Source organism: Heterodontus francisci, chromosome 46 (assembly GCF_036365525.1).
Source record: "Heterodontus francisci isolate sHetFra1 chromosome 46, sHetFra1.hap1, whole genome shotgun sequence".
Classification (NCBI taxonomy): domain Eukaryota; kingdom Metazoa; phylum Chordata; class Chondrichthyes; order Heterodontiformes; family Heterodontidae; genus Heterodontus; species Heterodontus francisci.
Window position 1 is genome coordinate 16,904,594 of NC_090416.1, and position 26,221 is coordinate 16,930,814.

At 52.9% G+C, this 26,221-nt stretch overlaps 1 protein-coding gene across 1 annotated transcript; it reads right to left on the minus strand.

Annotated features, from left to right (window-relative positions):
- Positions 1-73: 73 nt before the first annotated feature.
- On the minus strand, positions 74-25,227 carry LOC137356901 (otoancorin-like). Its single transcript, XM_068022740.1, has 16 exons — positions 25,146-25,227; positions 24,754-24,894; positions 24,176-24,234; positions 23,302-23,422; positions 21,383-21,501; positions 20,320-20,458; positions 17,970-18,163; positions 17,015-17,108; positions 16,465-16,633; positions 15,295-15,479; positions 13,822-13,977; positions 10,377-10,519; positions 3,326-3,462; positions 2,873-2,970; positions 2,225-2,387; positions 74-497 (listed from the first exon to the last, which is right to left on the minus strand). The coding sequence occupies exons 2-16, from the start codon at positions 24,799-24,801 to the stop codon at positions 412-414; spliced, it is 1,911 nt and encodes a 636-aa protein (XP_067878841.1). The 5' UTR covers positions 24,802-24,894; positions 25,146-25,227; the 3' UTR covers positions 74-411.
- Positions 25,228-26,221: the final 994 nt, after the last annotated feature.

Genomic DNA, 26,221 nt, shown 5'->3' on the forward strand with positions numbered 1-26,221 from the left:
CCCCCAGGGTATTTTTCAAGAATGCAAAGCCTAAGGAGAAAAATACGAGAAAAAAAACCCTCACACGTGAAAGTGAAATATAGATTGTTTAATTAAAAGGTTGCAAATGAGTGGAGATTACCCTTGCTCGTATAGTGCCAGAGCAGAGAGGGGACCAATTAGTATGGTGGTTCTTGGTGATTCCAGGATTTGAATAAATATGTACATTGAGAAATATAGATCTATTTAAAAATTCCTCTCCTTTCATTACGTTTTTTTTTTACACACAGCCACTAGGCGAGGGACAGTGTAACATAGGAGCAGTCAGCAAACGGTTGGTTGTACATCGCGGCAGCTTTAAAAGGGCAGCAGCAGTACGATCGAGCTGGTGATTATAGCTCCTAGGCTTCTCTTCAGAGCATGAAGGAAGGCTCATAGAAACAGCGGCAGGATTGCCAAGAGAGCGTGAGTCGCATGAGACAGTCCAAAGAAGCCTAGGTTCGGAGCGTGGGAGGACACTGGCAAAGAGAGAGAGGCAGGTTAATTGTTCAGAATTCAGCGCAAGTTACATAGAATTAGAACATACAGCACAGAAACAGGCCATTCGGCCCATCTGCTCCGTGCTGGTGTTTCTGCTCCACAGGAGCCTCCTCCCACCCCCTCTTCATCTCACCCTATCACCATATCCTTCTATCCCTTTCTCCCTCATGTGTTTATCCAGCTTCCCCTTAAATGTATCTCTGCTATTCACCTCAACCACTCCCTGTGGTAGCGAGTTCCACATTCTCACCACTCTCTGGTGAAAGAAGTTTCTCCTGAATTCCCCATTGGATTTATTAGTGACTGTCTTATATTGATGGCCTGTAATTTTGATCTCCAAAATCTTCTCAGTCGCAATAAAGGATGGGCAATAAATGCAGTCCTTGCAAGTGACACCCACATCCCGCAAATAAAAAAAAAAGTGGAAATATCTTCTCTACATCTACCCTATTGGACACTGTCATCATTTTAAAGACCTCTGTCAGGTCACCCCTCAGCTTTCTCTTTTCTAGAGAAAGAGCCCTAGCCTGTTTAATCTTTCCTGATAGCTATAACCTCTCAGTTCTGGGATCATCCTTGCATATCTTTTTGCATTTTCTCCAGAGCCTCTGTATGGTTTTTTTTTTTTGCAGTGCAGAAGAACAGAACCGTGCACGGTGCTCCAAGTGTGGGTGAACCCAGGCATATGGAGACCAGAACTGTGCACAGTACTCTGGCAAGAGTGGGAAAACCCAGGTAAAGGGAGACTAGAACCGTGCACGGTGTTGCAAGTGTGGGTGAACCCAGGCATATGGAGACCAGAACTGTGCACAGTACTCTGGCAAGAGTGGGAAAACCCAGGTAAAGGGAGACTAGAACCGTGCACGGTGTTGCAAGTGTGGGTGAACCCAGGCATATAGAGACCAGAACTGTGCACAATACTCTGGCAAGAGTGGGAAAACCCAGGTAAAGGGAGACTAGAACCGTGCACGGTGTTGCAAGTGCGGGCTAACTAAATGAACAAGATTGCGGAGTTTGCAGGGGAGGTTCCATTTCCATCCCATTCAGGAAGAAAATAAACAGTGAGGGGACCCACCAACAAGCTTGGGGCTCTTTGGAGAACCTGCTGTTGACCACATTTAATTATATAGGGCTTTGGTGAGACTGTACACAGTTTTGGTCTCCGTATCTCGGGAAGGATATACTTGCCTTAGAGGGTGTACAGCGAAGGTTCACTAGATTGATTTCTGGGATGAAAGGGTTATCCTATGAGGAGAGATTGAGTTAATCGGATCAATGCACTCTGGGGTTTAGAAGGAGAGGCGATCTCATTGATAAAAAGAAAATTATTAGTGGGTTTTGACAGGGTAGATGCTGAGAGACTCGAGAATTGGGAGGGGTGGAGGGGGGAGGCATAATCTCAGGATAAGTGGTCAGCCATTTCGAGCTGAGATGAGGAGAAATTCCTTCACTGAAAGGGTTGTGAATCTTTTGGAATTCCATGCACCAGAGAGTTGTGGGTGCTCAGTCGATGAGTAATATTCAAGACTGAGATTGAGAGATTTTTGGACAGTAAAGAAATTGAGGGATTTCAGGATAGGGCGGGAAGGTAGAGTTGAGGTAGAAGATCGGCCATGATGTTAGTGAATGGTGGAGCAGGCTCAAGGGGCCGAATGACGACCTCCTCCTCCTGTTATGTTCTGATGCAGTTGGTTCAGTTACCTACCATTCGAGTTCGAGTTAGAGTTCGAGGTCGAAAGTTGAGTGGGGATGCCCAGTGCTTCCTTCACAGCTGACCTTTGCTCCTCGCTCGCCTGCTCCAGCTGTGCCTGGGTTACAGCCCCAGCATTCTCTGGTCCGAGACTCTTCAACTGGGAAACAGAGAGCACCTGCGTGGAGCACAACGGGTCATCATTGTTTGTCGGCATTTAGTTTCCTCCCGGAAGAGGAGGTAGGTTTTAAGGAGCGTCTTAAAGGCGGCGAGGTTTCGGGAGGGAATTCCAGAGCTTAGGGGCCCCAGGCGGCTGAAGGCACGGCCGCCAATGGTGGAGCGATGGAAATCGGGGGTGGGGGGAGATGCGCGAGGGGCCGGAATTGGAGGAGCGCAGAGATCTCGGAGTGAGGAATTCAAGCCCAGGAGAGGTGAGGCCCATCGGAAGAACACTCAGCTGCAAATCGACTTCCCCAGCAACAAGCTGTGGATCCAGCCTCCGATCTTCCTGGTCTGCTCAACTGGCCGGGCGACTTTCAAGGAGGTGGGGTGGGGGGGGGGGGGGGGGGTGAGCAGGTGCTGTTGCAGAATCTGGCTGCAGTTACAGACTGAAAGAATGGTTCTTCCCAATTCCCACCGGAAACACCACGCTCGCCCACTCGCCTGGAATCTGTCGGGCGGGATGAGGCTGACAGCCGTGCTGCTGAGAAACGGCATCACGTCCGGATTCAAGCTCTTCAGATCCTCAGGGCTGGCTCCAGCTGCAAGGGTCAGAGCGAAGCAGCAGGTTATTTTATAGGGGAGAGACACTGTGAAGGGCAGCAAGTTGGACATTACCCTCCCACTTCAATGCCACGGAGTCAATCAAGATGCAATTTAATACCTCGACCGAAAGATAGGACATCCCGAAGCGTTTTCCTGCAATGAAGTTTTTTTTTGAAGTGTAGTCACTGTTATCTACAAAATGTAGCAGCCAATCTGTGCACAGCAAGATCCCACAAATAGCATTGTGACAGTGACCAGAGAATTTGTTTTATTTTTAGTGGTGCTGGTTGAGGGATAAATATTGATTTTTTTATGACGGACTTCATGGTGGCCCTGACTCTCTGCCCTTACCGGCCACGGTCCCAAATTCTGACATCTCAGCTGCCGTCCAGTCCTTCATCGGCCCCAAAATCCCGGTAACTTTTTCCTTCAGTGCGCCCAAGGTCTCAGAAGAGCAAGTCAATGTCCCCAAGCTCGCAGCAGCCAATCTGTCACACAAGAAAGAGAGAGTTCTCATTGTGGTCCTGGTCCTGATGAGAGAGTAAAGCTCCCTCTTCACTGCCAATTAAACACTCCTCGGGCAGGTACAGCACGGGGTTGGCTGGGCAATTTGGAGCACTTCCTGTGTGCGATTAGTCAAACCAGCTGCACCTGAGCAGGCTGTGGGAGCTGCAACTGGAGAGGAGAGAGCAGAGCGGAGAGAGCTGCATTTACTGCTTCAACTGTGCAACTCTTGTACTTTTTTCAAGGACAAAGGGGAATTGCAAGACATTTTGGAGAGGTGGGTGTTGGAGCACCAGAGAACTGTTTGTTGTTTGGACTGTTGGGGGAAGGAGGAGGCACCGGAAGATCCAGGGGTGGGGCTGCCAAATTCTATAGGGAACCCCTGTACTTGCTCTTGTGTTTACCTTACATCCTGCACAAAAGGGGGCTCCCTCCCCACCCCAAACTGCGTGGCTCGGGACGGCTGGAGCTGCCCAGCTGAAGAAAGTTCACAGTCTTTACGGAACAGCGGAAAAGGACATAACCTGGTGGCTCGAACCAATCCGGGCAAAGAACCCTCCCCTAACTGGAAGACAGGACTGTGAACTCTGAAGTAAGGTGCTCCAACCACCGAACCACAGCAACATCCTCACAGCTCATCTCTCCCTTCCAACACTCGGCTGTCAATCATCTCCTCTCCTTGTCCTTTTCCTTTGCACCCCTATTCTCCTCTACCCCCACCCCTCCCGTTATATTGCTTTAGTTTAAAAACTATTAGTTTATTTCTTAAGGGTGGGCGTGGCTCTGCGACCCCATGGCAAGTCCCTCTTCACAGGGGGCGGGGCCTTCTTGCACATATGCTGCTGCGGCTACTGCAGCTGTTGCCCCGTCACCGTTTGCACTAATAACATCGAAGCATGGGGTCAAGAGCTATGTCCATCCGAACAGGATGACAGAGGTATGTGTTAAGGCAATGACCGAGGTTGTCGGCAGTTCGGCTATTGTTGCAGCCTCTAAAATGTACGGGAAGGCAGTGTTTGTCCTGAAGACCGAGCGGGCGGTGTCCCTGGCTCTGAGCAAGGGGCTCACCGTGGGCGGGACCTTTCTGCCAGTGGACCCCCTGGAGGCTACTGCACAACAAATCATTTTGTCCAATGTCCAACTCCACCTCGGCAGCCCAGGGTGGCTCCACTGCACCTCCTCCCACCCCCCCACCTCCCACACTTCCACCAGATACCGTTCAGTCAGTGCCGGAGGCTGTGGTTTTCACAGCCTCCAGCGGGGAGGGGGTTGCCCGTCCAAGTGGAAGGAAGGCGCGGAGGAAAAATAAACATCGAGAGGCACGTCCCCGGGACACGGTGACACAACCCGAGCCTGAGCTCAGCCCAAGGCCTGCTCCCAGGGAATTCACCTGCCCCAGGGCTGGGCTCAGGCCCAGGGTGACCAGGCAAAAGGTGGGTGCGGAGGCAGAGGCCCCCGATGACATCGAGGTCTCTGAGACTCCGCGTCCCTCCCGAAATAAGAGGAGGAGACGACCCTCCTGTGAAGAAGGCCCTGAACCACCGGGGTCCATCTCCTGGCGTGGGTCCTCAGGCTCCCCTGCCACCAGCACGATCAGGGCCTCGTGCCCTGGGTGGGAACCCTCCATCCCTCGGAGCGGAGGTGGGGGAGATGCCCCTGTGATCTTGTCAAGTCCTGAGGTAGGGGACCCGCCCTTGGTCGGGGAGTCTGTGGACCCCACGGGAGAATTCATTCCTTTGGCCAATGGGTCGGGTGTCCTGGGTGAGAGCGAGACCTGTGAGATGGCCTCCTCTCTCCACCTCCGATCCCGGCTCCGGCTGGATTTGCGGAGTCGGGTACTTCCGTCTCCCCTGGACCACTCATTGGCCTGTGGACAGAGATGGAGGGGGGTCCTGAACCGCTGGCACCCACAGGCTCCAGTTTCACAGTAGAACCCAGAGAGGACTCCTCCGTCTTCGATCCTGGGGGTGGGATCGTGACTGAGGCGGGACCAGCTGGCGTGGCCAGGACGTCCGCCCCACAGTGTGTGGTGGATGTGTCGGCCGCTGGCGGTGACGACCCGGAGGAGGATGGGGATTCGGTGTGGGGCACGGAGGACGACCTTGATTCCATCGCCAGTGAGGTGGTGGAGTCCCTCATGCCTCCCACCGAGTCTCCTCTCATCCCCACGGCGGAACTCCGGGATTTCCTCGCGGCTTGCAGGGGTTGCCGCAATAAAGTTCAGCTGACCCTCGGCCGTTGGTCGAATCTGGCGCTGATCATCCAGTCCGTCCGTGCCGCCCTCAAGAAAGCGGGCAAGGGCGCAGGCGTGTAACTGGTTGAGAGGCGCCGTTTTAATGCGTTCCTCAATGGGTTGCTGGGGGAGTGGAGGGCCAGGTGCACTTCCACTCCCTCCTCACAGTGAGGTGTTGGTAAGTACCTTTGACATGAAGATAACCATAGCCAGCCTCAACATCAACGGCAGCAAGGGGTCTCACCGCAGATTTCACAATCTCTCAGTCCTCAGGGAAGGGAGATATGCGGTGAGCTTTCTGCAGGAAACCCACACCGTTCTGGGAGATGAAGCCACCTGGCTCCTGGAGTGGCAGGGTGGGGTCTACATGAGTCACCTCACCCCTATTTTTAGTGGGGTGGCTATCTTGTTGGCCCCGACTTTTCAGCCGGAGATCTTGGGGGTCAAGGAGCTAGAAACGGGCCGCTTGCTCCACCTCGCCGTTCGCCTGGGTAGCGTGCCGCTCCACTTTGTGAACGTGCACGTGCCAAGGCCCGGCACGTTGCAAGCGCGTTTCTTTGAAGAAGTGTCCACTCTCTTGAGCTCCATCGATAGCGGCGAGTGCATCATCCTCGGGCGGGGGCGGATTTTAACTGTACCCTCGAGGTGGGGGAATCGCTCCAGTCCCCAGCGCGGCCAAGCGGCGGTGGAGAAGTTGAGGGGACTGATCAGCTCCCTCAACTTGGTGGACGTCTGGCAGAATCTCCATCCCGACTCCAGCTCCTTCACGTGGAGGTCTGGAAGAGGAGAATCCCAAATCGACCGCCTCTACCTTTCGCAGATGTACATCTCCCGTGTCTCAGCGGCCTCCATGCGGCTGGTGCCATGCTGGACCACCACTTGGTGTGGGCGGAGTTCACGCCGCTCCGCACGTGGGCGGGGTCCACGTACTGGCACTTTAACAACTGGCTGCTGGAGGACGAGCGATTTCGGGACTCGTTCTGTCGATTCTGGGCTGACTGGAGAAGGAGCAGGGGGGCTTCCCCTCCTTGAGGCTATGGTGGGATGTGGGCAAGACTCACATCCGTGTCTTCTGTCAGGCGTACGTGAAGGGAACGACCAAGAGGCCGGAAGCCGAGATCGGGCACCTTGAGAGGGAGGTGCTTGACTTGGAGACCTGCCTCGGTCATGCCATCGCGGACCTGGCCCTGTGGCAGGCGTACAAAGAGAAGGACACGCTGAGGGACCTGCAGCTCATAGGGTCCCGAGGCATGTATACGAGGTCGCGGATCCAGATTCTGGAAGATCTGGACTGTGCCTCACCCTTCTTCTACTCGCTGGAAAAATGGCAGGGGGTCCATAAGCAGCTCGTCGAGCTACTGGCCGACGACGGATCCTCCATCACGGATCCGGAGGGAATGGGCCTCCTGGTGCGTACTTATTACAGTGCGTTGTTCTCTCCGGATCCGTCCAGCGAGGACGAGCGCAGAGTTTTGTGGGAGGACCTGCTGCAGGTCATCCCGGAGGGCGCCGAAGGATCGGAGGCTCCGCTCATGTTGGCGGAGCTGACCGGCGCCCTCCACCAGCTCTCGAGGGGCAAATCCCCGGGGCTGGACGGGTTGACCGTGGAGCTCTTCAGGGCGTTCTGGGACATCCTGGGGGACGATTATGCGCGGGTCCTGGGGGAAAGCCTTGCGACCGGGGAGATGCCCCTCTCGTGGCGCAGGGCGGTCATCGTCCTGCTGCCGAAGAGGGGCGATCTCCGCTTGTTTAAAAACTCGCATCCGGTCTCCCTCCTCAGCACGGATTACAAGATCTTTGCCTGGGCTATGTCTACCCGCCTGGGCTCCGTGCTTGCCCACATGGTCCACCCCGACCTGTCCTACACGGTCCCGGTCCGGTCCATCCAGGACAACACCCACCTGGTCCGGGACCTGATCCATCTTTCCCAGAGGACTGGTCAGTCGGTTGCCTTTCTCTCCCTCGATCAGGAGAAGTCGTTCGACAGGGTGGATGACAAATATCTTTTTGGGACTCTGCGCGCTTTTGGACTCGGGCCGCATTTTGTGGCCCGGGTCCAACTTTTATACGCCGCCGCAGAGTGTATGGTCAAAGTTAACGGGTCCTTGATGGCGCCCCTTTGCTTTGGGAGAGGAGTGCGTCAGGGATGCCCAATGTCCGGCCAATTGTATATTACCTGTGTGGAGCCGTTCCTGTGCCTGCTTCGCAGAAGATTGACGGGATTGGCTCTGCACGAGCCGGCCATGCGGGTCGTCCTCTTGGCTTACGCCGACGACGTGCTCCTCGCGGTCACAGATCCCTTTGACTTGCGGAGGATGCGCGACTGCCAGCAGACCTTTTCTGCTGCGTCCTCCACGAGGATCAATTGGGAGAAATGTTCCGGACTCCTGGTGGGTCAGTGGCGGGTGGACTCCCTGCCTGAGGAGTTGACACCTTTTGCATGGAGCACCACACACCTCCTCTATCTGGGAGTCCACCTTCACCCCGCTGAGGAAGCCTGGCTGGCAAACTGGCGGGGGTTGGAGACGAAAGTCACCACTCGGCTGGGCCACTGGACAGGACTGCTCCGAGTGCTTTCCTACAGGGGCTGAGCGCTGGTCATAAACTAACTGGTAGCCTCCATGCTGTGGTACTGGTTGGTCGCTTTGGCCCCGCCCCCTGCATTTGCCACCAAGATCCAGAAGAAACTTGTCGATTTCTTCTGGGGCAAGAGGAAACACTGGGTCTCTGCCGCGGTTCTGAGTCTCCCTATCGAGGGTGGCCAGTCGCTGGTGTGCGTCTGCACCCAGGCTGTGACTCTCCGCCTTCGGACCCTGCAGAGATACCTGTACGTCGAACATCCTCCTAGATGGTGCGCGCTGGCAACGTATTTTTTCCGCCGGGGCACTGCCTTCCAGACAACATGCAGCTCCCGGTGGAGTCCGTTAGCCGCGCTTCTCTGAGGGAGTTGCCTGTCTTTTACCGGGATCTATTCAGAGTCTGGAACATGGTCACTTCCAGTCTGGGCGCTCCCCTGCCGGCGGAGGAGAGCGCCTCGGCTATCCGAGCGGCCGGCTCCAGGGACGGACCGGCCGGCGGAGCAGTCGCCGAAGCCCCCAGGATACCCCTCACTGCGGGTGACCGGGGGGGGTGCTCGGGAGCGCTCCACGCTCCCGGTCGAGCTGACCCCCGCTCGGCTGGAACTGCTCATCGGACCCAGGCCCCGAAACCCTCCTCGGGAGCCGGTCCCACACAACCTGAGCCGCCTCTCGGAAATGCCCTACGTGCCATTCCAATCGGCGCAGAGTGGTTTCCTGTACGGGCTGCTCCTGCACACTCTCCACTTCCTCGCCCTCGTCAGCCGGCCGGACACGCCCTGGCGGTCCACGTTGCCATCTGGCGGCGAGGGGAAACCCCGATGGACGTCTCTCTGTGCAGGAGTCCTCCCCCTTTACATTGGGGACCTGGGGTGGAGGGTGTTGCACAGAGCAGTCCCGTGCAATCGACTTTCAAGTAGGTTCACGGACTCCCAGGCCGCCTGTACTTTCTGCGGCCTGGACGAGTCCGTGTTCCACATTTATACGGAGTGTGCGAGGTTGCAGCCCCTCTTTGAGTATTTGAAGGGGCTGCTCCTCAAGTTCTGGCTGTACTTCAGTCCCACGCTCCTGATCTTTGGGCACCCGGTGCGGATGGGCGTGGGCCGGGAGGAGGATCTCCTCGTCGGCATGCTCCTGGGCCTGGCCAAGGTGGCAATTCACAGGTCCAGGCTGCGGGCCTTCGGGGGGGGGGGGGGGGGGTCCGTCCTCCCTGATTGCCTGCCCCTCTTCCGCGGTTACGTTCGCGCCCGGGTGTCCCTGGAGAGTGAGCATGCGGTGTCCGCCGGTACGCTTGAGGCCTTCCGCGACCGGTGGGCACCGCAGGGACTGGACTGCATCGTCGACGCCAAGAATGGCATTTTAATTTGAGTTTGTCTTATTTATCTGGTTTTTTATAGTTATTTTTATAAAATGTATATAAAGGGGGCCTGAGGAATAAAGGCCACCTCGACATACAATATATAAAAGGGGCCTGGGGTATGAAGGCCACCTTGAGAGAAAAAGGGGGTTAGATCCAGAGTAAAGCTCCCTCTACACTGTCCCATCAATTCCTCTGTTTACTTGTCTCTCCCGCTCATTTTGTTGGTTTCAGGACAACTCAATCCAACCCTCGGAATAGTTTTTTTAAAAAAATTGAGAGGGGCTGTAGGCTGAGCAAAGGACTGCAGCAACGGTGGAAAGAACAAGAGAGAATTGAAGAGGAATGAAGAGGTGAAAACGAGCCTGTTTTTTAAGAGCCTGTAGGTAGTGGTGCAGACCGAGGGAGGTGAGGCGTCCCCGAGTTTAGCTGAGCTGGGGAAACCCGGGCTGAGATCGGAGACTGTGTAACAAATCCGAATTTGAGCACTGCGGATGGAGGAAGAGCGTGCAGGACAGGGGGCTCTGGGGGCTGAGAAGGAACAAGAGACAAAGTGTCGAATGTAAGATGAGTGAAGATCCCAGGCCCAGGGCCCTGTAATGTTCCCCTCCCAGCCTTCCTCCCAGGAACATGACACCTTTTTAAAAACAGGATCAGAGCACATGTCGTGAACAACGGAGACCTGCTTTTCCCCAGGGAGAGCGCGACCGGATTGAAGGGAGAGGCGCTCACCTGATGGTTTCCTGTTGCAGCTGGGCGATGAGGGAATTCTCCATTCCGCAGACAAAACTCCCAAGCCCGCTCAGCTCGATGGGTCCCAGGTCAGCGGCTGTGAACCCGCTCACGTCCAGGAATCGTTTCAACACGGCCCTCTGCTGCAGGACCCAAGAAGCCGAGACAGAATCAGTAACGAAGGAGGGTTTCGTCACCACCAGAGCCCCCGCCCCACCTTCAATACACTGGCTCTCCTGAAAACTTTTGACTTGGCTGGAGTTAGCCACTTGCACCTCGCCGTGTGCCGTGTACAGTTCTGGGAACCGCACCTCCGAAAGAATCTATGGGCCCTGGAAGAAGTGCAGTGCAGATTCATCCACATGTTCCCAGGGCTCCAAGGGTTAGATGAAGAGGAGACATTCCATAAACTAGGCTTGTATTCCCTGGAATATCGAAAGTTTAGGGGTGAATTGATTGGAGGATTTCAGGATTTTTGGAAGTAGCTAGGATAGAGAGGAACATTATCCACTGGTGGGAGGAATCCAAGACGAGGGGACGTAACCATGAATTCAGAGGCAGGCCATTCGGAGGAGAAGTTAGCAAACACTTCTTCATGCAAAGGGTCGTGGAAATCTCCCACAAGAAGCAGTAGAAATGTCAACTCAATGAGTAATTTAAAATCTGAGATCAGTAGTTTTTTTTCTAGCCAATGATATTCAGGGATTTGAGGTCAAGGCTGTTGGATGGGGTTTAGGATCCGGATCAGCCATGAGCTGTTTGAATGGCGGAACAGGCTGGAGGGGCTGAATGGCCGCCTCCTGTTCTTGTGTGCCTCGCTCCGGTGACCATTCTTCATGGTCAAGCCCAAGTGCCCATCAGCCTATTCGGCTTTGAGGAGCGTCACGGTGCATCCTTACCTAGCATTCAAACACAAGGGCAATTTTCAGCCCAGGTCACTGGACGGCGAGCAGTCACAGAAACCCTCGCTGATCCCTAACCCAGGACTGTACGTCGCCCATCCGCAGCCAAGTCGAGGGAATTTTATCTTTATACTTTGACACTGACTATTCCAAAGCTCTCCTGGCCGGCCTTTCCACTCCCTGCCCTCCTGAAACCTGAAACCCTGCAAAATTCTTAACTCGCACCAACTCCCATTCCCCTGTGCTCGCTGACCAACATTAGCTCCTGGTCCGGCAACAGCTCGATTTTAAAACTCTCATTCTGGCCCCATAATGGCCTCGCCCCCCCCCCAACCACGTCTCTGCAACCTCCTCCAGCCCCTACACTACTCCGAACTCTCTGAGCTCCTCCAATTCCGGCCTCGAGCATCCCCCCCCGATTCCCATCGCCCCAACATTTTATTCATATATAAGGAGAAAGAGGGTAACTAGAGAAAGGATTGGCCCACTAAAGGACAAAGGAGGAATGTTATGCTTGGACTCAGAGAAAATGGGTGAGATTCTAAACGAGTACTTTGCATCGGTATTCACCGAGGAGAGGGACATGACGGATGTTGAGGTTAGGAACAGATGTTTGATTACTCTAGGTCAAGTCGGCATAAGGAGGGAGGATGTGTTGGGTATTCTAAAGGGCATTAAGGTGGACAAGTCCCCAGGTCCGGATGGGATCTATCCCAGGTTACTGAGGGAAGCAAGAGAGGAAATAGCTGGGGCCTTAAAAGATATCTTTGCAGCATCCTTAAACACGGGTGAGGTCCCGGAGGACTGGAGAATTGCTAATGTTGTCCCCTTGTTTAAGAAGGGTAGCAGGGATAATCCAGGTAATTATAGACCAGTGAGCCTGACGTCAGTGGTAGGGAAGCTGCTGGAGAAGATACTGAGGGATAGGATCTATTCTCATTTGGAAGAAAATGGGCTCATCAGTGATAGGCAACATGGTTTTGTGCAGGGAAGGTCATGTCTTACCAACTTAATAGAATTCTTTGAGGAAGTGACAAAGTTGATTGATGAGGGAAGGGCTGTCGATGTCATATACATGGACTTCAGTAAGGCGTTTGATAAGGTTCCCCATGGCAGGCTGATGGAGAAAGTGAAGGCGCTTGGGGTCCAAGGTGTACTAGCGAGATGGATAAAGAACTGGCTGGGCAACAGGAGACAGAGAGTAGCAGTAGAAGGGAGTTTCTCAAAATGGAGACGTGTGACCAGTGGTGTTCCACAGGGATCCGTGCTGGGACCACTGTTGTTTGTGATATACATTAATGATTTGGAGGAAAGTATAGGTGGACTGATTAGCAAGTTTGCAGACGACACTAAGATTGGTGGAGTAGCAGATAGTGAAGGGGACTGTCAGAGAATACAGCAGAATATAGATAGATTGGAGAGTTGGGCAGAGAAATGGCAGATGGAGTTCAATCAGGGCAAATGCGAGGTGATGCATTTTGGAAGATCCAATTCAAGAGTGAACTATACAGTAAATGGAAAAGTCCTGGGGAAAATTGATGTCCAGAGAGATTTGGGTGTTCAGGTCCACTGTTCCCTGAAAGTGGCAACGCAGGTAAATAGAGTGGTCAAGAAGGCATACGGCATGCTTTCCTTCATCGGACGGGGCATTGAGTACAAGAGTTGGCAGGTCATGTTACAGTTGTATAGGACTTTGGTTCGGCCACATTTGGAATACTGCGTACAGTTCTGGTCGCCACATTATCAAAAGGATGTGGATGCTTTGGAGAGGGTGCAGAGGAGGTTCACCAGGATGTTGCCTGGTATGGAGGGCGCCAGCTATGAGGAGAGGTTGAGTAGATTAGGATTATTTTCATTAGAAAGACGGAGGTTGAGGGGGGACCTGATTGAGGTGTACAAAATCATGAGAGGTATAGACAGGGTGGATAGCAAGAGGCTTTTTCCCAGAGTGGGGGTTTCAATTACTAGAGGACACGAGTTCAAAGTGAAAGGGGAACAGTTTAGGGGGGATATGCGTGGAAAGTTCTTTACGCAAAGGGTGGTGGGCACCTGGAACGCATTGCCAGCGGAGGTGGTAGATGCGGGCACGATGGAGTCTTTTAAGATGTATCCAGACAGATACATGAATGGGCAGGAAGAAAAGAGATACAGAACCTTAGAAAATAGGCGACATGTTTAGAGAGAGGATCTGGATCGGCGCAGGCTTGGAGGGCCGAAGGGCCTGTTCCTGTGCTGTAATTATCTTTGTTCTTTGTTTTTGTTCTTAACATCGGCGGCCGTGCCTTCAGCCGCCTGGGGGCCCTAAGCTCTGGAATTCCCTCCCTAAACCTCTCCGCCTCTCTCTCTCTTTCCCCCTTTTAAGACTCTCCTTAAAACAGACCTCTTTGACCGAGCTTTTGGTTGTCTGTCCCTAATATCTCCTGGTGTGGCTGGGTGTGAAACTCCTGTCGAACGCCTCGAGATGTCGTACTAGGTTAAAAGTTCCACATAAATGGGAATAGTTGTTGTCTGACCATATTCTTGAGGGACAGAGGCATCGTTACCTGCTCCCGAGTCCATGCCGGACAGGCCGAGATGATTGCCAGGCTATCAATGGAGCTCACATCCAACGACTGCAGCTCACTCACAGAAAGCGCGGTGGCCAGGCACTTCAGATTTGAAATGTCTTCCTGGGTAAAGTTGGACATGGATCCCCAAGCCTGTCACACACACAAAGGGGCAATCATGACCACTCACACACTTGTGACCCAACGAGATATCACTTACTTCCAAGTCTGACTCGTTGGCTAGCACGCTGTCTCTTGCCTTTGAGTCAGAGGTTCATAGGTTCACGTCCCACTTCAGGAACTTGAGCAGTAAATCCAGACCGACACTCCCAGTGCAGTACTGAGGGAGTGCCGCACTGTCGGAGGGTCAGTACTGAGGGGAGCGCCGCACTGTCGGAGGGTCAGTACTGAGGGAGTGCCGCACTGTCAGAGGGTCAGTACTGAGGGAGCGCCGCACTGTCGGAGGGTCAGTACTGAGGGGAGCGCTGCACTGTCGGAGGGTCAGTACTGAGGGGGGCGCCGCACTGTCGGAGGGTCAGTACTGAGGGAGCGCTGCACTGTTGGAGCGTCAGTACTGAGGGGGGCGCCACACTGTCGGAGGGTCAGTACTGAGGGGGGCGCCGCACAGTCGGAGGGTCAGTACTGAGGGAGCTCCACACTGTCGGAGGGTCAGTACTGAGGGAGCGCCGCACTGTCGGAGGGTCAGTACTGAGGGAGCTCCGCACTGTCGGAGGGTCAGTACTGAGAGAGTGCTGCACTGTCGGAGGGTCAGTACTGAGGGGGCGCCGCACTGTCGGAGGGTCAGTACTGAGGGAGCGCCGCGCTGTTGGAGGGTCAGTACTGAGGGAGTGCCGCGCTGTTGGAGGGTCAATACTGAGGGAGCGCCGCGCTGTTGGAGGGTCAATACTGAGGGAGCGCCGCGCTGTTGGAGGGTCAATACTGAGGGAGCGCCGCGCTGTTGGAGGGTCAGTACTGAGGGGGGCGCCACGCTGTCAGAGGGTCAGTACTGAGGGAGCTCCACACTGTCGGAGGGTCAGTACTGAGGGAGCGCCGCACTGTCAGAGGGTCAGTACTGAGGGAGCTCCGCACTGTCGGAGGGTCAGTACTGAGAGAGTGCTGCACTGTCGGAGGGTCAGTACTGAGGGGGCGCCGCACTGTCGGAGGGTCAGTACTGAGGGAGCGCCGCGCTGTTGGAGGGTCAGTACTGAGGGAGTGCCGCGCTGTTGGAGGGTCAGTACTGAGGGAGCGCCGCGCTGTTGGAGGGTCAGTACTGAGGGAGCACTGCACTTTTAGGTGAGACATTAAACTGAGGCCCCCGTAAACTATTGGAAGAAGAGCGGAGGGGAGTTCTTCCCGGTATCCTGGGGCCAATATTTATCCGTCAACCAACATCACTAAAGAAGGAGATGATCTGGTCATTGTCACCCCCACCCAGTCTCGTCTGTTTAAAGGTTGCACATTGCATGTTACCTCCACAGCTTTGTCCTTTAGAGCAACGAGCTGCTCCCGCGAGAAGCCAGTGACCGACCCCAGCACCTCGACTGTGTCTTTGAAGGTCAATGTCGACATACACGTGAACTGCTCTGATGTCCATTGTGTGTTGGCCTCCCCCAGTTCCTGGATCTGCTCCCGGGTGGGTATCACACTGCATGAAGCTGTTTCATTTGGCAAATAGGAATGATGTTTAATTGTCGCCCCTGACAACAGTCCGCAAACAGCGCAGAAAAATAGCTGAGCTCCTGTATTTTCCATTCCCTCAAACACAGACCCACCCGCTGAGCTCACCATGTGTACAAGACAGCTGCTGCTTCCCTCTCTCTGTCTCTCAGGGCAACTCCACAGGGGAGGAAGTAATGAGGGCAATTTCCTTTGCCTGTTTCACCCCAACCTCTTCTTGCAGGATATGGGTCCACAGGCAGCAGCTGCTTTGTGTTAGCTCACTGAATTTATAAACAACAACTTACATTTGTACAGCACCCTTTAAGGTAGTAATACACCCCAAGCTGCTTCGCAGGAGCATTATCAAACACAATTTGACGGCGAGCCAGATAAGGAGATAGTAGGGACAGCTGACCAAAAGCTCGGTCAAAGAGAGAATTTTTTGAAGGAGAGTCCTGAAGAAGGAGAGAGGTTTAGGAAGGGAATTGCAGAGTTTCGGGTCCCGACAGCTGAAGGCACGGCCGACAATGGTGAAGTGTTGGAAATTGGGGGGATGCTGAAGAGGCCAGAATTGGAGGATAGCAGAGATCTCGGAGGGCTGGAGGAGATTACAGAGATAGGGAGAGGGGGGATTTGAACACGAGGGTAAGGTGTTGCTGGATTGGGAGCCAGTGTAGGTCAGTGAGTACCGGGGTGGGTGGGGGGTTGATGGATAAAGGGGGATTTGTTGTGAGTTCGGACAGGGGGCAGCAGAGTTTTGGATGAGTTGATGTTTAGGGAGATGGAAGGCGGGGAGGCTGGCCAGGAGATGAGTATTAGCTGGCTGCTCGACTGTGGAGTGGCATCACAGCTGCGCCTTTACCTACCCGTGGAGCCCCTTCCCCTGCCTGCTGCGACAGGCTGGGATCAGCCTGCCCGACGCAGACCAGCAGACTGGCAGGGCGGGGAACAAATGTGGAACGCGAGGAAAGCAGATGTTACCTGTCTGAGTTCTCTGCGAGTCATTCTTCTCTGGCTCTTGCACCAGGATGGCAAAGATTTTGAGGTAGACGACGCTGAGATTGTGGTTGGTGCTAAACTCTGGCGAGGCAGCAGAGTCCGTCCCAGACTGAGAGGTAGCAAGTTGCAACAGGGCGTCTTTAACATCTAGCTGGAAGTGAAGACATGCCACAGTGTCAAACTAAAGACTTGGGCATTCCCGCAGCGTCTTTCACAGCATTAGGGCGTCCCAATGCGCTTTCCAGCTAGCGGAGTGCTTTTTTGACCTATGGCCACTGTTGTAATGTAGGAAACGCAGCAGCCAATCTGCGCACAGCAAGATCCCACAAACAGCCACGAGCGGAGGGGGCTTGGGCAGGTCTAGAATACAACATTACCCAACTGGCCATTCATTCAGCACGAGCCTAAGACCGTGACTGCTCAGCTATCTGACTGTGGTGGTCATCGTAATCGAGGCAGATCTGCCCAACGGGCGGCACGCGCCCTCTGGATGACCGTCAGACCAGCCCAGCATCACCAGGTTTTGACTCACCGTGTCCGGGAGCTGAAGTAAGGTTTTCTCATCCAGGAACGTTATCATTGGCCCAAGTGAGGTCACTGTATCTCCTGTCCAATCAGAGACATCTCTGGGGGTAAAAGCAGAGAAGAGCCATTAGGTCTGGTACCAGGTGACCTGGGGTTAGATCGGGATAGCAAGCGAGAGAGAGAGAGACCCGTTGCCCCAACAGTAAGGTGATCTGGGTAGGACCCAAAGTCTCCTTGGCGCAGGGGAGGGGAGCGGAATGATACCCCAAAACCATCCACTGTAGACCCCATATGGTGCTCTCCTTCCCATTTCAGACTATCTGACTCCAGTAATCTCCACCCTCTTTGTCCCGACCATCGCAAGCCCACGCCTCCCACAAAGGGTCTGATGGTTGCTGCAGTTACAGAACACCCGGCCGCCAGAAGCCCTCAGTCAGCCCCGCCCAAGTGGCATTTGGTCGTCTACACGCCAATAACCAATCCAGTGGGCTGCTTAACTGTAGGAGGCGTCACACCCTGATCCTGCTGAAAGGTTCACATGATCGTTCCAGAGGGCGGGGGTGGGGGTGGGGGGGAGGCCAGGAGAGAGGTGCTCACTGGATAGCACTGAGGCCAATTGAGCACCCCCCCCCCTCCCCACAACCACACCGCTGTCCTAAAATGGAATCGGCCAGTTAAGCACAGACCCGGGTTGGGAAACTCAGCCCTTCCTGGGCTGTACGATTAGCCCCGCAGCAGGGTGGAAATTTGACTCTGGCAGGCGGCGAAGAGCGATCGTCTGCCCGGTGTAGGCCTGGCCTGGAATTCGGTTAGGTTGACCGCAATAGAACTGAATATTGGGCCAAGCCTGTAACAGGAGACCGAGGCAATCACGCCCATTTTGTGCCACCACCCAGGGCGAATTTCCTTCTCTCTGCCTGAAGTACGTCAATGTTCGACACCCATTTAAAAACAGGTCTGACCCTAACGTGTGGAGGAGCTTGGAGGCCAAACTACTCCCAGCTGTCGCGTGGAACTGTCTACATTTGCAGAACTGTGGAATCGAGGCGTTGAATACGTCGCTTCCCAGGTCCGAGATATTCTGGCCAGTGAACTCGCAAACCAGCTGCCCCAGACGGCCAATATCAGTTTCATTCAGAGCGGACACAGGCTTATTCTGCAAGAGAGAGAAGCAATCAGCTTAACACATCCTTTAAAGGGCTAACAGATGATATTGACTTCTGTGCTCATCAGATGAGGGATGGAGTATCTTCTGTTTCAGATGCCCAGTGTCAGGGTTAGATACAGAGTAAAGCTCCCTCGACACTGTCCCCATCAAACACTCCCAGGACAGGTACAGCACGCGGTTAGATACAGAGTAAAGCTCCCTCGACACTGTCCCCATCAAACACTCCCAGGACAGGTACAGCACGCGGTTAGATACAGAGTAAAGCTCCCTCGACACTGTCCCCATCAAACACTCCCAGGACAGGTACAGCACGCGGTTAGATACAGAGTAAAGCTCCCTCGACACTGTCCCCATCAAACACTCCCAGGACAGGTACAGCACGCGGTTAGATACAGAGTAAAGCTCCCTCGACACTGTCCCCATCAAACACTCCCAGGACAGGTACAGCACGCGGTTAGATACAGAGTAAAGCTCTCATAAGGAACCATTTCTTTTTAAAGCACACCTGAACCCAGGCTGGTCAGGAATAAGGTAGTGCTGGACTTGACACTAACCAGGGAATGCAGAGGAGGGTGCAGGGCAATCCTTGACCATGACTCTAAGAAGTTTCTTTCGAAATGAATAGCACGGTTTTTAATTGTTTCAGACACTGGTTGTGTTTCTGGAGGTGCTTTTCAGGTGACAGGAGGAATTGTGTCTGGAGATGTCCCACCTGTTTGTGCTGATGTGCATTAGCAAATTGCAAGCAGACTCAGGGGAAGGAAAGCTGAGTAGGCTTTGGAGGTAAGTAGTAAGAAGAGAGCGAAAATACAGAGAGAGAGACAACAAACAACGAAGCCTCGGGGTTCAATCCATCTGCCGCATCATCCCAGCTCCCATCCAGAGAAAGATGCAATCTCAATTCCTCCCTCTCTTCACCCCCCTCCCCCCCCCCCACCCCATCCAGGAGAGCTGAGAGAATTCCTGAGGCTAATTTGGGAAGAAGTCTGGAAGTTTCTCTCCCGCTCCCTAAAGGCTTCATGAATTCCACTCAGCCCAGCTGTCAGACAGAGCTGACTTCCTCTCTGTCAACAGGTGCAAATCACAACGTCAAATCCGTCCGACTCCCTGGGTGAAGGACAATCACTTGCATTTATATAGCGCCTTTAACATGGTAAAACGCCTCAAGGCCCTTCACAGGAGCGATTATCAAATAGTATTTGACAGACGTCAGGTGGATAAGACAACTGAAAACCAGGCTGAATATTGAAGGTTCTGGGGTGGGGATAGGTTGGGGAGGGAAGTGAAGAAGCAAATAAGAGAAGGAAAGAGAGAGTATAAGAGGAGACTGGCAGCTAATGTAAAAAGGAATCCAAAAGTCGTCTATCGGTATATAAATTGAAAAAAGGAGGATTGGGGCCCATTAGGGACCAAAAAGGAGATTTCCGCATGGAGGCCGGGGTGGAGGATAGCTGCGGTACTAAATGAGTATTTTGCATCTCTCTTTACCAAGGTCATGGTGAAAGAGGAGGTAGTTGTGACACTTGAAGGGTTTAAAATTGATTAGGAGGCGGTATTGGATAGGCTGTCGGTATTTAAAATTGATAAGTCACCAGGACCGGATGAGATGCATCCAAGGATACTGAGTGAAGTGAGAGTGGAAATTGCAGAGGCCCTGGTCATAATTTTCCAGTCTTCCCTTAATCTTAATGGTGGCGCCAGAGGACTGGAAAACTACAGATGTTCAAAAAAGGATGTAAAGTTAAGCCCAGAAACTACAGAACCAGTCAGTTTCACCTCAGTGGTGGGGAAGCTTCTAACAACAATAATTCAGGACAAAATTAATAGTCACTTGGGCAAATGCGGTTAATTAAGGAAAACCGTCGGATGAGATGTTAAACCAAGCCCCGTCTGCCCTCTCAGGTGGTTGTTAAAGATCCCACGGCCACTATTGGAAGAAGTGGGTGGGGGGGGGAGGGGTGTTTTTGCAGCAAATCGCCGATAGTTTCCTCGCATCATCACTGAGGCTAGCTTTCAATTCCAGATTTAATTAATTGTATTTAAATTCCACCAGCTCTGGAGGGATTTGAATCCCCCATTGGCCTGGTCCTCTGGATTACTAGTCCAGTGCCATTTCTCGTTACGCCACCTGATCAGGCACTCACCAGGCACTGCAGCACCTCCTCCCGCACACATGCCCGCACAGGCGAGCTCCTGGGCAGCAGCTCCAGCTCAGCTCCTGCCATCTTCTCCCGAAAGACAGTGCAGGCCTCCTTGGCGAAACGCTGACAGGTATAATCTTCCCTGAGGAATAAAACAAAACAAATGGACTTAGGGAGCAATGTGGCTCTCTCCCTGACTCCCTCTCTCTCTCCCCTCCTCTTCCCCTTGGTGTACCTTCCTAACTGTGACACCGTTTCGGTGGGCTCCAAACACCCCCCGGTAACTTACCAAAGTGCCCACTGTCAATGGATGGATCTAGAAGGCAAATGCCGGTGGGCGTTCCGCCACAGGATGGGGCGGCAGGAAGAAAAATCACGGCTGGGGTTAACCCCGTACCTCAGCCAATCGACCGAGGATCAGTGGGCCTGCACTCTTGCCTTTCAGTCAGGTGGTTGTGGGTTTGTGTCTCTCCTCAGAGACTTGAGCCCATAATCCAGGCTGACGCACCCCAGCGCAGTACGGAGGGAGTGCCGCACTGTCGGAGGGTCAGCGCTGCAATGTCGGAGGGTCAGCGCCGAGGGAGCGCGGCACCGTCGGAAGTGGCATTCTTTGCTTGAGACATTTCACCGAGACCCCATCATCTTTCTCAGGTAGACACGGGATATCTTGTCGGCACTATTGGTAGAAAGAGTGGGGGGGGTTTGGGGAGTTCTCCCCGGTGTCCTGGGGCCAATATTTATCCCTCAACCAACATCAAGATAAAAACAGATGATCTGGTCATGATCACAGTGCAGTTTGTGGGATCTTGCTATGCACAAATTGGTTGCTGCGTTTCCCACATTGCAACAATGACTATCTCAGTAAGTGCTTCATTGGCTATTAAGCGCGTTGGACGATCCTGAGGTTGTCAAAGGGACATGTGGAAAATACAAGTAAATGGGGATCTGGGACGAGATGGATTGAGCTAATAGTTCAGTTGGAGCAGAAGAACCTCAGGCAGACGGGCTAAACTTTCAGTCACTGATATAAACAGCGTTTCCCATGTTATATGATAAGGACACCTACCCGAGATGGAGCAAGAATGCGCTGGGAATTTCTTGCAAGATTGTGTCCACCTGCTGGCTGAAATAATCTGACTGCAAGCTGTCCAGGCAGGCCTTGAGTTTCTTAGCCACACAGGATAACTGCAAGAGCCAAAGACAATTGATTACAATCCAGTAAATGCAATAAACCAACTGGGTCATAACCGGACACTGGGCTCCTCAAAGAGGCATCTCATCAGTAGCATTATCGCTGGTACCTTCAGCCACTCGAAGAGGGCAATTGTACCAAATCTTTAATTCACTCAGTTAATATTTTGCTGTTTATTGTATTATCAATGAGTTGTCCCTTGGGCTACGCAAGGTGAGGGGGAAGATAGAATTTAGCCCATTTCAGGAAACAAGGGCAGGTACAGCACATGGTAGATACGGAACAAAGCTCCCTCTATACTGTCCCCATCAAACACTCTCAGGACAGGTACAGCATGGGGTTAGATACAGAGTAAAGCTCCCTCTATACTGTCCCCATCAAACACTCCCAGGACAGGTACAGCATGGGGTTAGATACAGAGTAAAGCTCCCTCTATACTGTCCCCATCAAACACTCTCAGGACAGGTACAGCACGGGGTTAGATACAGAGTAAAGCTCCCTCTATACTGTCCCCATCAAACACTCTCAGGACAGGTACAGCACGGGGTTAGATACAAAGTAAAGCTCCCTCTACACTGTCCCCATCAAACACTCCCAGGACAGGTACAGCACGGGGTTAGATACAGTGCAAAGCTCCCTCTACACCTGATACATTGAGCGAGGGACAGGTTAGAACTGGTGGTCTCCTCCTGACCTGTGGGGCAATCGTTTCTGCTGTGTATACAGCCCTGCAGAGTTCGTACTGTACGGTTCAGTCTGCTTGGGCTGGATTTCAGCTGCAGCCACTGAACCTCTAGATATATTGTTCCCCTATTCCGGGGCTGTGAGTGTTGCTGCCAAGGCCGGCATGTATTGCCCATCCCGAGTTTTCCTGAGAAAGTGGCAGCAGCTTGTTACAACCGTGCAGCTTGCTTGGCGACTTCAAATCCCTCCATGGCCTCCTCACTCTCTCCCTATCTCTGTTACCTCGTCCAGCTCTATAACCCTGCGAGATCTCTGCATTTCCTCCATTTCTGGCCTCTTAGGCATCCCCCGATTCCCATCTCTCCACCATTGCTGGCCGTGCCTGGGCCCTAAGCTCCAGAATTCCCTCCTTAAACCTCTCCGCCTCTCTTCTCTCCTCCTTTAAGACTGATTTAAAGGCGTTTGGCAAAAGGAGGAAAAACACTTTTACGCAGCGAGTGGTTAGGATCTGGAATTTGATGGAGGCAGATTCAGTCGTTGCTTTCAAAGGGAATTGGATAACTATGGGGAAAAGGCAGGGAAATAGGACTTGGTGAGACCACCTTGCAGAGAGCTGGCATGGACACGATGGGCTGAATGGCCTCCTTTTGTGCTGTAACCATTCTACGATTCTATTTAATCAGACGCTCCGTAAAACCTACCTCTGACTGTGATTTTGGTCACCTGTCCTAATATCTCCTTAGGTGCCTCGATGTCAAATTCTGTCTGCTAACACTCCTGTGAATTGCCTTGGATGTTTTACAGCATTAACGGCTCTCTATAAATGCAAGTTTTTGGGTAAGGGTTAACCATAATGGTATCAGACTGGAGTCACAAAGAACCCAGACCAGGTAAGGACAGCCAGTTTCCTGAAGACCATTGGTCAACCAGTTGAGTTTTAACTGTCATTTGGTTTTTCTTGATATCTTGCCCGGTGAGAGGATGGTGTCAGATGAACATTGCCAGACCCAGGAGTCGGGCTGAAAACTGGCTCAGACCACAGAGAGAAAAATGAGAGCGCGCGCGAGGGAGCAGAGTCACTTAGAGTCGGTGAGACAATGAGGTGGTACCTGCGTTCTCGACAGCCACTGGGTGTCGTTGCTGAGGATTTGTCCTATCTCCAGCTTGAGCTGGTCACCGTATTTGTCGATCATCTCACAGGTCAGCCCCTGAACCATGGGCCCCAGCTGTCTGCGGAGTTCAAACGGGCAACTTCAGCTATGTCATTCTGCAAACAAAACACCTGTCCCGGCCGCCTTCCCCCATTCAAACAACTCACACATCAAACTGTGACCCGCAAGAGCTCTCATTAACTGAGCCACATCGTAATACCTGAACTGAGAGGTTATTACTATCAGGAGAGACTGAACAGGCCGGGGGCTCTTTTCTCTAGTAAAAAGACTGTGAGGTGACCTGATAGAGGTCTTTAAAATTATGAATGTTTTGGATAGGGTAGATGTGGAGAAGATGTTTCCACTGGTGGGGGAGACCAGAACTCGGGGGCCATCAATATAAGACAGTCACTAATAAATCCAATGGGGAATTCAGGAGAAATTTCTTTCCCCAGAGACTGGTGAGAATGTGGAACTCGCTACTACAGGGAGTGGTTGAGGGGAATAGCAGAGATACTTTTAAGGGGAAGCTGGATAAACACACGAGGGAGAAAGGAGTAGACGGATATGGTGATAGGGGGAGATGAAGAGGGGGTGGGAGGAGGCTCGTGTGGAGCAGAAACACTAGCATGGAGCAGATGGGCCGAATGGCCTGTTTCTGTGCTGTACATTTTATGTAATTCTACACACATATATTTCCAAACATATACATAGACCACCTATACACATACGTACAGACATATATGCACGCATATATAACCACACAGACACACCCACAAAGACAAATCCGGGGCAGACTCTGGCAGACACACACACACAGAGTTATCTTTACCCGAGTTCATCGGCTGTGATGGACCCATCTGCGACGAGAGCCTGGCAGAGATATAGTGCCTAGACGGAGCAGAAGAAAACAAAAGGCTGAGAGACAAGGCAGAGATTTATTTTCACTGGGGAGCCTCTCACCTGCACCTGTCCAGCAATATCTCTTGAATTTAAGTCACTTTCTAAATGCTTTATGCACAGTGAATCAGTTTGTTGATATACTGTTTTGTCAGTGGCCGCCTTTTTTCTTCTCACACAGTGCGATCCCACAAACCATCAGGATGGTTTTGTTTTTTTGTGGAGGTGTTGGTCGAGGGAGGAATTTTGCCAAGGACACCCAACGCCGTGCCCTGCCATCTCCTCACCTTGCTCTTCTCGGAATAGCAGCACCAGATCTTTTACGCCCACCAGAACAGGCAACGAGGGCCGGGGTTTTGATGTCCGACCTGGAGGGCGGCACACCCTCCCTCCAGCAAAGCCAACGGCCCTCCCAAGGCGGAGGGAGCAGCAGTCAAACGGCGGTTCACCCCACGGCCCACCAGCGCAGGCTCCAGCAGCAGACAGGTGGTGTTAGGGAACCCCACTCACCTGTCCTTCGTTCCACGGTTTCTCTCCCAGTTCCTGCAGGTTGCTCATGTTCACTTTCTGGATGGAGTAGAGGGGCAGCTCCCTGATTAATGAGCCTGAGAGAGACTCAATGGCAACTGTGCCGTTCACATCTTGTCGAATCTGCATTTGAAAACAAAGACACAAAAACATTCAGTCGGCAGGCCTGGGTTCTTTAAGTTTTTTTTTCTTCAAGTCTTTACTTCTTTCCCCTCTGCTGCCAGTATCTTAACGCGCAGCAAGTCCCGTTCACCCCATCACTCCCCTTGCTCGCTGACCTACATTGGCTCCTGACCCAGCCTCGATTTGAAATTCCTTGTTTTCAAATCCCTCCTCGGTCTCGCCACCTCCCCCCCCCCCCCCATCTCGGTCACCTCCTCCAGCCCCTACAACCCCTCCGAGATCTCTGCACTCCACCAATTCCGGCCTCTCGCACATCCCCCGATTCTCATTGCTCCACCATGGGCGTCCGTGCCTTCAGCTGCCTGGGGGCCCTAAGCTCTGGAATTCCCTCCCTAAACCTCTCCACCTTTCTCTCTCTCCTCCTTTAAGACGCTCCTTAAAACCGACCTCTTTGACTGAGTTTTTGATCATCTGTCCCTAATATCTCCTCATGTATTTGATGGGGACAGTGTACAGGAAGCTTTACTCTGTATCTAAACCCGTGCTGTACCTGTCCTGGGAGTGTTTGATGGGGACAGTGTAGAGGAAGTGATGGGAACATGATCCTTTCTACAGTACTAAGGTGAGTGGCAAATAATCATTTGAGCTTTTTCTTTTACAAGATAAATAGTTCCATTTTACCGTTTCCACAACAGTCTTTTTCTGGAAAGTTGACAGGTCCTCGAAGCCCTCCTTGGCAGCCTGCAGTAACTGCTGCCCCCTCAGCTTGCGGATGATGTAAACGGGCACCGCCTTGATCAGGCTCCCCATCCTCTCCAAATCCGAAATTGAGGAGATCTGTCGGAGAGGGAGCAGTGGAGAATAGAGAGGGATGAGGAGAGCAATTACATCAAATTTTGCTACGCTGAGACAGCCCATTCGGCCCATCTGCTCCGTGCTGGGGCTTCTGCTCCACATGAGCCTCCTCCCACCCCCTCTTCATCTGCCCCTATCCCCATATCCTTCTTTCCCTTTCTCCCTCATGTGTTTATCCAGCTTCCCCTTAAATGTATCTCTGCTATTCCCCCTCAACCCCTCCCTGTGGGAGTGAGTTCCACATTCTCACCACTCTCTGGGGAAAGAAGTTTCTCCTGAATTCCCCATTGGATTTATTAGAGACTGTCTTATATTGATGTCCCCCTAGTTCTGGTCTCCCCCACCAGTGGAAACATCTTCTTTATATCTCCCCTGTCGAACCCCCTTCATCATTTTAAAGCCCTCTATCAGGTCACCCCTCAGCCTTCTCTTTTCTAGAGAAAAGAGCCCCCCGGCCTGTCTAGTCTTTAGT